This window comes from Crocuta crocuta, unplaced genomic scaffold (assembly GCF_008692635.1).
Source record: "Crocuta crocuta isolate KB4526 unplaced genomic scaffold, BGI_CrCroc_1.0 scaffold587, whole genome shotgun sequence".
Classification (NCBI taxonomy): Eukaryota; Metazoa; Chordata; class Mammalia; order Carnivora; family Hyaenidae; genus Crocuta; species Crocuta crocuta.
Genome location: NW_027532403.1, coordinates 1,168,165 through 1,180,976, shown reverse-complemented (window position 1 = coordinate 1,180,976; position 12,812 = coordinate 1,168,165). Strand labels below are relative to the sequence as shown.

At 48.4% G+C, this 12,812-nt stretch overlaps 1 protein-coding gene across 1 annotated transcript in view; it reads right to left on the bottom strand.

The window, feature by feature from the left end:
* Positions 1–6,286: 6,286 nt before the first annotated feature.
* Positions 6,287–12,812, bottom strand: part of HADH (hydroxyacyl-CoA dehydrogenase) — a 47,952-nt gene continuing 41,426 nt past the window's right edge. The window contains exons 8-9 of the mRNA XM_077778477.1: positions 8,105–8,221; positions 6,287–7,143 (exon numbers count right to left, since the gene is read on the bottom strand). Coding sequence (XP_077634603.1) covers positions 7,025–7,143; positions 8,105–8,221 — 236 coding nt within the window. The 3' untranslated portion in view covers positions 6,287–7,024. The remainder of the gene's footprint in view (positions 7,144–8,104; positions 8,222–12,812) is intronic.

Below are 12,812 nucleotides of genomic sequence, written 5' to 3'. Positions count from 1 at the left end.
CCTCAGGCATAATACGTAGGTGGCATCTCAGATGTTGCCCCGAGGAGTGTTTTAATCAGGAAAGGCCCTTTTGGAAACTGCGAGACCGAGTGTTCTTGCAGCTGTATGAGGTCAGATGTGACTGTACCCATGGCAAGAAGACAGGTCTTACATTAGAAAGGAGGGGACCCAGGGGGGAAAGCCCGGGTTTGGAGTCACGCAGAGGGGAACATGGTCCACCTCCACCACTGTCAGGTGCTGTGCACCCAGGCCCTCGGAGCACGCTCGCTCCTGGGCTGCACGAAGAGATCGCCGACCTCCACAGGGCAGGGGGAGCGGGAAACGAGACAGCCGCCTGGCCCGAACACAGGAAATGACTAAGAAACGCATTTCCCCTTGAATTGTCTTGTCATTTGTTACTAAACATGTTTTGTCCAGTATAAAATATGTCTTCTTCGTATCACCTATAGCCACAGAAGATATAAACGTATTTCTTCTGCCCGTGGAAGCAGTTGGTAACCAGGACTCACTAGTCTGTTTTGGGCCAAAGATCAAGAAAATACGTCTACAAAAAGGGCAGAATCTGGATTGTACTGGATCTGCACTGATGTGTTCATTTGACATTTCCCTTTATCAGAGCCTGAGAGGTTACCAGCTAAATTAAATGAGTTTCTGCTCTCCATTAAATGTATAGAACAAATCAGTAGGAAATGTATTATTTGCCAGATGGAATAAGAACACCGCATCCAACTAGCAAACTTAATCTCACACCTGTTTTTCTTTATGATCACAGTGGAATTCGTAGATGACTCCTTTTTTTTTTCTCCGTCTTTAACCCGCCTCAGCATTTGAACTCAGCGGCATCACTGAATGATGTTCTGTGCTGTAATGCTATTTTCTCCCATGGAAAGAAGGTGTGAGGCAAGCAAAGTAAAACGAAGTCCCACAAATTGGTCTGTTTGCTGTCCTACGTTTTGTGTTTTTTTTGTTGTTTTTTTTTTTAAGTAATCTCTACACCCACTGTGGGGCTCGAACTCATGACTCGGAGACCAAGTCTTATGCTTCCCTGACTGTGCCAGCCAAGCACCCCTGTTGCTACAGGCCTTTTCAGTCAGCTCAGATACACAAGCTCGAACAGAGAAGGGGAACCGGTTTTACAATCTAGCTTGCCTCCCACGCTCGGCTCTGGCCTCACACAGCCCGGCCTGTACAACGCTCACCCGGGGGGCTGCAAAAGCCCCAAAGTGCCTGGTGAACAGTCTCATCTGTTTCCCCTGTGCCAGCATCTGGCAGCTGCCATGCCTGCTCCAATTCTAAGACTCCAGTAACCTGGGGCTGTTCTCTCTTTGATGGCTGCTCCAAGGGAACACAGTGTTCAGGCAGCACTTGCAAAAAGTGCCCCTTTTTCATGAGCTCTCAACCTGAATTCCACACTCAGCATCATGGCCACTCCAACCTTACTCGGAGACTTTAGGATGACGGTCTCTATTCTCTCCTTTAGGCTTTCCATGCTACAACAGCGCTCTGTCAGCAGCAGGCTGGGGAGTTTCCAGGGGTCACCAGGGACCCCTGAACACAGAGGCCCAAGGAGGCTCACTAGGGAGCGGGGAGGGGCCCTCAAACGGCGGGTCCCGGGAGTGAGGTGTTCTGTGCCTCCCTGGCCTCTCAGCATTCGGGAGCAGCCGTGACTTTAATAAAAGGACGCTATGCACTAGTTCTCCCTCCCAGCAGAAGGCAACCCCCGGCACACGCGGACTTCACAAGGAAGGGACGACAGCCGAGAAAGCCAATACAGAAGCGTTAATGACTGACCATAGGCCCAGGCCTGCCAGCGGCCGGCCAAATCCGCCCTGAGACGGGGTGCAGACGGGGGCAGATGGTCCCCAGATGTGCCCACACGCCCGCGGTTCTGACTAGGACACGCGTGCAGGTAAAGCTCAAGCTTCTGCCGGCCACGGCCACGTGCACTTCAAGCGGCAGGGGCAGCCCTGTGTCCCTTCCTGCCTCCCTCCCTCCCTGCCTGCCCGGCCCAGCTTATCAGCCTCACACCAGGGAGGCTCCCTGTCGGCTCCCTCAGGCAGCTGAGCACAGACCGCTGTTCCTGGGGCTCCCAGCAGAGGACTGGGCAGCCCCAGACAGCACTTCCCACTCTGCCTGCCGGGCCCACAAGTCCACATGGAGGCGGGAGCAGTTGCTCTGCACGCTCACCCTTCTCTAGAACCTTAACACTGAGCCTAAAAAGCTCTGGAAATCTGAAGTACATGCCCACACATCCACACAGGTCCAGAATGAGGCATTCAGGGCTCCCGTCTTTCAAGCTGCCCCACGCATAACACTTGGTTTCAACACAGTCTTCCTCCCCAGGTACTGGAGTTGGAGGCTTCTGTTTCCTGTCTTCTAACCCTGGTATTTGGGTTCAGTGACTGTTTATGAGGGGGCAGTAGGAGGCACTTCTTATTCCAGGTTTTCCCCTCATACCTGCTTGCCCAAGAAAAGTCTACATTTTTCTGCTGGAAGATTCCAGTTAAGTGCATCTACAGCACTAAGGCTGAGGTGTCACACTGATCCACCCAGAAAACAAATACCCGCCCCACTCAGGTTACATAAGCAGAGGAGCTGAGCCTTAGAAGTCTGTTTAATCCCCAAACCCTTAGAAGTCTGATATTAATCATTTATACTAACTCCGCAACAGACACGGTTAGTGACGCCCACACTCAGACCCTGCAGCCTCTTGCCTCGCTAAGGCCCCACATCGTTACTCTGTGGTGCTGCAAAGGGGCTCTGCCATCATGGTAGATGGAGTTTGATTTTTCTCCTGTTCGCACGCCACCACTTCCCTACCGCATGTGTTAGAATCCAGGAAACGTCCCTCCTGTTGCTCTTTTTCCCAGGAGTCTTAAGTCATTCACAGTCTATGGCTTATACGACAGAAGAGGACTTACCTGAGTGGCGGGCACCTCTTCCAATTCACTGAACGCTTCCCTGCACGCTCCTCTCTCCCTGTCAGCCGTGACCAGGGCCTCTCCCAAGGCCTGGAAAGCCCTTCCGGAGCAGCTGAGGGTGGAGCGTGGAGCTCTGGGTCTTGTTACCCAGGTGGCCCCACAGCTTAACTTCCAAGGCTCTTTCATGAGACTTGGATCTGTTCTCAATCTTCGGCTCTCTCCCCACAGGTGTAAAATGTTTAGGACTCTGTAAGCCTAAATGTTCTCAGGAGCCCGTCCTTCCAAATTGGGCAGAGGAGGGAGGTGGGTCACAATGAGCCTATTCTGTGGCGCAGAATGCTCAACACTTGCAATCCATCAACCCATTTTGTTCCTCAACAACGCTGCAAGACAAGTTCCATCATTTTGCCTATCCTACTATATACACTCAGAAGACAAATGCCCCTCCCTCGCCCCAGCAGGTTACATAGGTAAAGCAGAGGAGAGTCGAGCACTAGAACCCAAGTCCGTTTAACCCCAAAGCCCATGGTATTAATCTTTCATACTGATTAATTCTGCACCAGGTACAGATAAAGCCTTGAACAGAAATACTATCAGTGATGGGATTTCTCTGTCTTCCAGTAGTTGAAATTCGTTGTCACAGACCAATTTTAAAAATAGAATTTACACAACCAAATGCATCGAGGGTACAGCAATGCTTCCATTGTTCAGAGCATTTTTTAGATTGCTATTTACGTGGCATCCATGCCTATTTCCAAGAAAATCAGTCCCATAATATTACAGCCGCAGCTTGTACTTCTGGTAGACTTACTTGGTTCCTTAGGTTGAAATGAGGGGAGACAAGACAAAAGTTGGTTTCACATGTGTGAAAAGTGTAACTCACAAACTGAGAGAAAACATAATCAGCATGTGTCATGTAAGCCTTGACCTACGTATCAGTCCTACCGTCTCCAATGATTAGTGGTTGAGCCTCCAATGAACTTCTGAAAGCTGACAAGTTAAAGAGTCGGAACACTTACCGTGTAACAGCACCCAGTGGGGGATTATTGTGTACCACCAGATTTTTATACAGAAGCTTCTCAGTTCCCAGATCTGGTCCCACCTTACCCCGCTATGCCTCACCATTTAACCGTCCTCACACTGGAAACCACCTTAGGACTGATGTCAAGAGGAGTTAGCCAACTGTTTTCCCCCAAGAAACTATTACTAACAGTGAATCTTATAGATACTAAAGGGCAACAGTTTTTATTTTACAAAGACCTCTTCAATAAGCACTAAAATATTCTTCAGAGAACTCCATCCTGCTAAACATAACTGAAGTCCAGGGTGATGGCTAAGCTCAGAGGCTCAGAGCCTTTTTTTGGCAAGCCATTTCATCAATTGTGTGATATTCTCTTTAATCTCAGATGTTCGTTTCTTTAAAACATTTTTTTAAAATTTTAAGTAGGCTCCATGCCTAATGTGGGACTCAAACTCATGACCCTGAGATCAAGAGTTGCACGCTCTACCAACTGAGCCAGCCAGGCGCCCCTCAGATGTTCTTTTCTATTCTAAGAATAAAAATAGCCCTAAAAGGAGTACAAGGGAGAGCAGGGGAAAAGTACCCTCTGGACCTAAACCCTAGTTGGCTACTTGCCACATCGCAGCAGAGATCTCTGCTTGGGGTCTGAAGGAAGGTCCAGGGGTGAGAGGGAGCGGCCCTACTGCGCCGCTCTGCCCGGACTCCTCCTCTCTCCTGCACACGTGCTGCCAAGCAGCAGAGCCCACACAGAGTCCCCAGGGCTCTGGCTGGGGCTCAGTTTGTGCCCACGGGAGGGGGCAGCGAACAGGAGGCGGGCCCATGCTGGGAAGCAGAGGCCCGGAGGACACCTTCCTTCTCCGCGGGGTCTGAGTGGGAAGCGGCTGCCGGACATGCAGAGACGAGGAGCCCCAGACCCAGACAGCTGCCCTGCTATCCGTGTTCCAGAGGACGTTCAAAACTCCTTCCTGGTCCCAAACCTGATGTATGGGACACACATTTCTGGAAATGATGCAAGGATGTTCAGAGGCCAAGCTTTCTGACTTTTTGGTAGGCTTTTAAACGTGCACTTAAAAACCGTGGTCAAAAAAAAAAAAAAGACCACCGCGACCTCCAGCCTCATATCCTGGCAGGGGGTGACGGTCACCCCACTGAGTTCTCTCTTTCCTGGAATCCAATGGTCAAGAGAGAGCCCTGCCATCTCCAGGATGAGGACCCCTGTCCTCCGGGCACTGCAGCCAAGAAGGAAATGAAGTCCCCTCTTCAGCCCAGGGCTCACATCGAAGGTCAAGAACCAGCCTGAGAGTGAGCAGGGGGCGAGAGACCACAGGGTAACTTCAGTGATGGAAATGGTGGTGGCGTCAACAGGTGTTTCCTTTTTCTCGTTAGGAAATGCTCTATAAGAATAACCTAAAAGTTTCCTAAACCAGGTTCTATGTGTGGTAGAAATGCATGTAACGTATTTACTTATTTTCCCTTATGCTATAGTTAGCTTCAGTAAAAAAAAAAAATTAATAAGCTCTCTTTTTATCAACCACGAACTGGAGGGGGTAAAAAAATCTCTCAACCATTAAAACCGTGACCCAGGACCCCAAACAAGGATGAGCATTCTGGGGACAGTCCTGTTTTGAAAGTCTGGATTTGAGATTTTCAACCTTGCTAATTTGTTCTAATCTGGCCCTGCTACCTTGGGCACATCACTGAAGTTCTTGGTTTACTGAGGCCACTGGACTTAAGGGTTTCTGATGTCTTTCCAGCTTTAAAATTCTATCTTGGAAGACACTTTCTCAAGCCAATGATTAAAAGCAGCTTATGTTACACTGTTTCTCTTTGTTGGCAAAGAAGAAACAGATGTTCCTTAAAAATTGTTTTCTGTGCCCTTATTATTGCTTTACTGGTAAGAAATCTGGAGTGACAGCCACAGGCAGGTTATTCGTAAATGGCCTTCTCTGGCCACTCCCCCACCACTGCCTCTTTAAATAACAACAGGCAGAGAAGGACAGATCCCATATGTTTGCACACATAGGTGGATTAGGAGGAACTTAACGGAGGACCATGCGGGAGAAGAAGCGGAAAAATAGCGGGGAGAGGGAGGGAGGCAAACCATGAGAGACTCCTGAATGCTGAGAACAAACAGGGCTGATGGGGGTGGGGCGGAGAGGTGGGGGAGATGGGCATGGAGGAGGGCACTTGTGGGGATGAGCACTGGGTGTTATATGGAAACCAACTTGACAATAAACTATATTAAAAAAATTAAAAAAAAAAAGCAGGCCAATGAAGACGGGGAATAGTTTTTGCCTAAATTTTCATCCTTTACTTTTGTAACTATTCAAGCATGTTATTACAATTTTAAAATTATACACGTTTATTTCAATTCAAATTTTCACCGATTAAAAGACTGCATTTTATTAGAATCAATTTACAGGCAGTTTGCAGCAAGGATTTCTCATGGGAAAAAAGAGAGAGCAGACAATAATCATTCAGATTCTGGATGTGAATGAAACCTCTTCCTACAAACCAAGCACATGGAGATATTCCCACAATCCATCGGTATGATCTGAATAAAGACATGGCATCTTATGCCCAAAATGTAGGGTAAGGCTTCTTGAAGCTGCAGGCAGCAAATGTTCACATAGAGTCAAGACGTAGGCGCCGCCCAGCGCAGCACTCACAGACACTGCACACGGGTGTCCAGTGGCTTGTTCCTCTCCCGTGTGGCAGTGATGAACAAAGCACGCACTCGGAGGAAGTGCTGTCCCCTTGACAAGTGAAGGAATCCAGGCAATTCTTTATGAAAATGATAAGGTTCAAAAGAAATGTTTGCTCCAAGGCACCCAGGGTGTAAAGCTTTTTAGAAAATACACAGAAATGAACAGACTAAAAAAGGGAATTAGTTCTCAATGGAGGAATCTGCTATTATTAGAACTAGTGTAAATCATTACTCCAGATAGATGACAATCAAAATGCACATGGAACAGCCTGTGCTGTGTGAGGGAACGTCTGACAGAGAACATTCCCGCGGGCACTTGGGGGGCTGCTGGTACGTGCTTACGGGGGTCCTTCCCAGAGCCGGAGAAGCTGTGCCTCACTTGTACTTGTAATAGCCTTCTCCGGTCTTCTTGCCAAGCTTGTTCTCTGCTACCAGCTTATTCAAGGACGGGCAGGGCTGAAACAAGGGGTTCTTTACATCCGCTTCATGCCATCCTATTGAGAGGAGGAGAAAGGGCTTGGGATGAAGCACTGGGTTTATTTTCACATCGCAGCATTCCCAGGGTGAGTCTGGGGGCACAGACTGGGGAAAAGGGTCCCTACTCTTCTGTGGGAGAGCCCGGAGGCCACCACACCAGGGGCAAGAGGCAGGCTGCCCCGAGGCGGCTGTATGAACCCTGAAGCAGACGAGAGTGGCCCAGCTGTACCCGGCCCACCTGCTTCCCCAGTCTCTTCCTGGAAACTGCTGATGCCAGTGGTCCAAGAACAAAACCAGAACCAGTTATTGTGCTGGATGGATCCCTCAGTGGCACAGTGAAACAACTTTTAGGACACATGTTAAAAATCTGAATTTGCTGCCACTGGTATTTTGCATCCCCATAAACTACAAAATTCGTGCTCAGTGAGAAGCGTCCTCACTCCCAGAAGTATTCTTTGTGAAACTCGGAAGCACGAGCTCCACTCAGCTTCAGTAGCCCAGTTTTAATAATTATCTTTCCTTGTCCTCAGTGCCACTCCAGTTAACCAGATACACCTTTACATGGCCGTGCATTTCCATTGTGGTGGAGGTTACCCGAATCAGCATTTAGGGCAGAATGACACCACGTACCACTGTCAGTTTCCTGGCTGTGACACTGTACTGTGGAACCCTTAGAGGAAACTGGGGAAGGGGCACACAGGGCCTGTCTGTGCTAAATTTGAAACTTCCTGTGAATCTATAACTGTGTCAAAATGAAAAGTTAAAAAAAAAGTTACCCTGTGAGGAGGCACTAGGCAGTCACATTTTTCCTTTTCCTGCCATCTTTTAACTTGAATCTTTAAGCTGGTGGTGGGGCAGAACTTTGGAAGGTCTAAGACCCCCTTATAATTTCTGTTTTAAATAGGCATTATAATTCGTAGCTGCAAGAGACTACCTCAACTGAAGTACAGAGAGACAACAGAGAATTCCAATTCCTACCGTCCACAATGAACTTCGTAGTATCCAGGCCCACGTAATCAACAAGCTCAAATGGGCCCATGGGGTACCCAGCCCCCAGCTTCATCGCGGTGTCAATGTCTTCCTTGGACGCATCACCTAAGAACAAGAGGGCAGCCCTTGTCATATAGTCAGCCCCAGGATTAACTAGAGTTTTACAAATTCGCACATTCAAAAACACATCCAGAGGCAGGATTTCTGGCTACAGGAAGATTTCATCTCAGAGCTACATGCCAAATAGATTGCAAGACTTCCAAAGCTACTCTGCCAAGCTATTCTGTGAGGTGAATTCTAGAGCACTGCTACCTGGTTCATGGAGAGAGAAGGGCCTGGTGGCCTGGAAACATTACTTCTTTTTAATGGATTGGGATTTTCCAACTCCAAAATTAATGTACTACAACTTTTAAAGCTAAAGCATGTTTTTTAATTGATAAATGGACTTTTTTAAAATAGAAAAGAACTAAGCTTTATATTTTTATGTGTATTATATGCATATTTTTCTTTTCCAGCTTTCTTGGTTTTGTAAGTAATGAGTACTTCTTTAAACTCACATCAACAGTTTAGTCAAGATGAAGTTTAAAAAGAAGGCCGAATCAAATTTAGAATTGCCAAAGCAAGTGTGAAAGTGTGTTTAGTAGAATAAGATAAGAGCCAGTGTGCTTTTTCCTTGGAATTTTACGCTTAACGATGGTCCTTGGGCCACAAGAAGTCTTTCAGACCAGAGGCTTGGAATGGGACAGAGAAGAAACCAGACAGGCCCTCAAGTACTCCTGACACAGTGGGAGGGCTCAGATGTGTAAAGCAAACACCCCACCAGGCCAATGCTGAAGGTTCATGAAGAGCCACACTGTGTGGGCAGAGGTGGAGAGATTTACTCACAGCACCAACCTGTCACCAAAACCCACTACTGAGGCCCAGGTCCTGAAGAATGAAAGGAATCCCAAGGGATGAGTAGGCAGGAAGGGCATTCCAAGCAGAAGGAACTGCATGTGCAAAGGAGAAATGAGCAGAGACACAGAAGCTGAGGAGCAGATTCCGCTCAGAGGGTTTTATCAGACCCCGAGGCTTCTACCATGTTAGTGACAGAATGCTAAAGGAAGGCACACCACACCCTGTGCCTGCCCGCACCTGCTGCTCCCTGTGCTTGGTACCCTCCCTCCTCCAACACCTGACCTGTGATTGGCTCAACCCCTTACTTCCCACAGGCTTCTCTGCTCAGGTGTCATCTCATCCAACGCCCAGGCCCCTCCCCACATAGAAACTAGCAATGGTAAGAACTCCAGGCTAGGACTCCCACCATCCTCTTTACTTCATCTTTCTCCACGATTACTAGTTACAATCTAACACGTGATCAACTGGTACATTTACAGTGGCCTGTCTCCCCTCACTAGCATATACACTCCTGGGGATAGAAATCTCATAGCCTAATGGTTCCAACTTACCTAGAGCCATTTAGTCATATCTATATTCAAGGACAGATGATGAATTCTAGAGGCAATTCTGTAATTCCAGAATCAGAGACTTACTTGAAGACTATTTCTTTTCAAAAAATAATATGAAGATACAGCATATCAAAGAAAAAAATCTAAACAGTGTTATAAACTTGGCAACTCAAATTCTGAGTAATACAGAGCAAAAGAGGCAAAAAGAAAAGAGGGAGAAATAAAACAGAATGGTGTGTCAAGTGGGAGTTAAATATGGTATTGTGTTTTAGGCCAATAATTCCTAAACTTGTTTATAAAAACAAGCACTTCGCTGAGAATCTGAGCCCTGCCCCATATAAAACACACACACGCACAAAGCTGCATCAGTTTGAGGAGGTTCCTGGAACCCCCTCCTTACCTCTCCCCAGTTATGAGCCCCTAACTCTAGACAAGACAACAAAGAAAAGCTTCCTCAGTGAACTCCTGGACCTCTGCATGGTGGGGACCAGGGAGCTGCTCCAACAGGTTTCTTCCGCTGGCTCATCAGCACCACCTACCTACTGTTCTTGGCATCCACAACAAAGTGGGGAAGGGGAGAAGGGGGGATACAGCACCCAGGGTCAGAAACCCCACACAGCCGCCATTCCTCTCTTCAGCGACAGCCACCTAAGTGCCTGTCCTATATAAGCACTTTGGGAATGTGAAGATGAGGAACGTCCCAGGTACTGCAGCAAAAAGAGCACAGCAGCAAAGAAAGACATGCGCCATGCCATAGGGAAGAGAGTGGCAGCCGCTCCGAGGGAGAGCCAAAGGGTAAGAAGGTTAAAGTAACACAGTTTGTGTCCAGCTTGGAACACTGAGGATGGGGCCTTCTGATGAAGGTGGGAGTCAGGTACGTGGTGAGGACAGTCAGGGCAGAGGGGAAGGTGAGAGCAGGTTCCCTGGAAGAGATTTCAGTAGTCTACAACAGAAACACTAAGTCTTGAGCAGAGAAAAGGCAGTGAGCAGGATACCACAGTGAGTGGGGGACAGGCCAGCACAGCCCTCCCAGAGCAGCTAACCACCTGGCCCCAGCACCTGCCAGAGCTGCCTGGGACCTGTCAGCTGGGTATTAGATAGGTGTGGCTGTCTGCTCCTGGGTGCCAGCCTGCTCAAAGATCTGGAGAGACAGCCCTGGCCCACAGGGACAAGGTAACCAACTGCACCAACCAGGCCTCAGCTACAGTGTGAACAGAAGCCACACAGACTGAGAACACAGGCTGAAGGACCGAGAAAGAAGGCCCAAAGAAGCAGCTATGAAGCTAAGAGCGTCAGAGAACAGTGGCGGGGGATGATGTGCTACTACAGGGCACGGGGAGCTGGCGAGAAGTACGAGTGCAGGGCCCCAAGAGCTGCTCAGTTGCCACAGGGGCCAGAGTGATGATGAGGTGGCTCTGCTCTAATGCAAAACACATCCTCCTGATGGCCCCCCGCCACTGTGGAGTATCACGCACACCTCAGGCTGGTAGTGTTTATGGACCAAATGTGCGTGTCCCCCAGAATTCACACGTGGAAGCCCTCCCCCCTGACGTGATAGTAACAGAGGTAGGCCTTTGGGAGGTGGTCAGGATTAGATGAAGTCATGACGGGGGAGCCCGAGGATGGCATGAGAGCCCACCTAAGAGTCAGGAGAGCTGGTTTCCTCTTCCTGCTCCCTGCCACGTGAAAATACAATGAGAAGTCAACAGCGTGCACCGCAAAGAAGGGCCCTCACCAGAACTGCACCTTCTGGAACCCTGGCCTTGGACTTCCAGCCTCCAAAACTGTGAGAAATAAATGTCTGTTGTTTATATGCCACCCGGTCTGTGGAGCTGGAAATGACTAGGACAGTGTCGTACAGAGAAACCCTTCTCAGAGAAGTCTGGAAAAGGCTGGGCCAAAGTCACGGAGTGTCTTCACTACACGAATCTGTGGCTGGACCCTGAGAGTCCCCCAGCTTCGTGGGGGCAGGTCCAGTATGCAGTGTCTCCTCACCCTCCTGGACAACATGACAAATGAATGGACACGACAGACGAGAGAGGAAGAATCCAAGACAGCTTCAGGTTTCAAAGTAGAAGCGATGCAGTCCAGCCGACTGCTCAGAATGGGCACGTGGAGACACGGTGGGAGGTGGCAGCTAAGCACCCAGCTCAGTGTACCAGAAGAGGGGGCAGCAGCATGGGGCATGGGGACACGGGAAGAAGCCTGAGGTGTGACATATGGAGCCCTGACCGCAGTGTGGCTGCCGGGCAACAGCACCTACCCTAGGCGTGACCCCAGATGTGACCACAGCTGCTCCAGAATCAGATGCTCTGGCTCACGGGCCCCAAGGAGGCATGGGGAACGGGGTGAAGGGGCAAGCAGTGCTGGACTGCTGAGGGCAGCTCCACGGGAGGTCTAAGAACACATCCCCCGGGGGTCGGACGACTTGCCCACTTCCCCTCACAGGTAACATGTGATGGGTAGGGTCGCCGGGCCCACTGCCAGCGCGAGGGGAGCAAAGACCAAAAAATGCCTTTCAACTTACCGTCAGATACAAGGTATATCTGAAAATATTATCAAAGTAACAGTATGTTTCGGTGGGGAAAAAAAAAACCATTAAGAGGTGGATTACCCACATGCTACATTCTAAAACACTACCTTAAAAAAAAAAAAACCTGCCTTTCAAAGTTGGGTAAAATGCTTCATGCATTCTTTGAGGTGTAATTAGGCATATTTGTTGATAGATAAACACAGAAGTGTTGGTTTGATCTTGAAGCAAGTGTGGCAAATGATTCCATAAAACAGAGAAAAGTTTTAATATTTAAAGCAGATTTTGAGGAAGCAAATGTGCTTTCATCTCTCTGGAAGAGCTGGTGTAAATATTTTGTTTCAAAAATGACACTCTCAAAGAGTGAGCATTTGTGAATGAAGTAATTGAAAACAATTACACTTGCTTTTTATACAGTCCTATTAAGGCCTATTTGCCTCTGAAGCAGACATGATCGTTACCTCTCCAGAAATGTGGTGGAGAAGGCAGGCAGGAGGCTGAATGCTATTCTATAACCTTGGGCCATATCCCAGGTTTTTTATTTCTACAACAGGGGAAATCATTCTTTGTCAATCAACAAGTACTGAGAAAACCATTTTAGACCCTTCTTCAGGTTTAAAAAGGAAATGCATCAGAGCATCAATTAGTAAGGATGGGGAAGGTTCTTATCAACAGTCGCTGTCACTTACCTCCCACCTGTCACACTGTCACACATTTT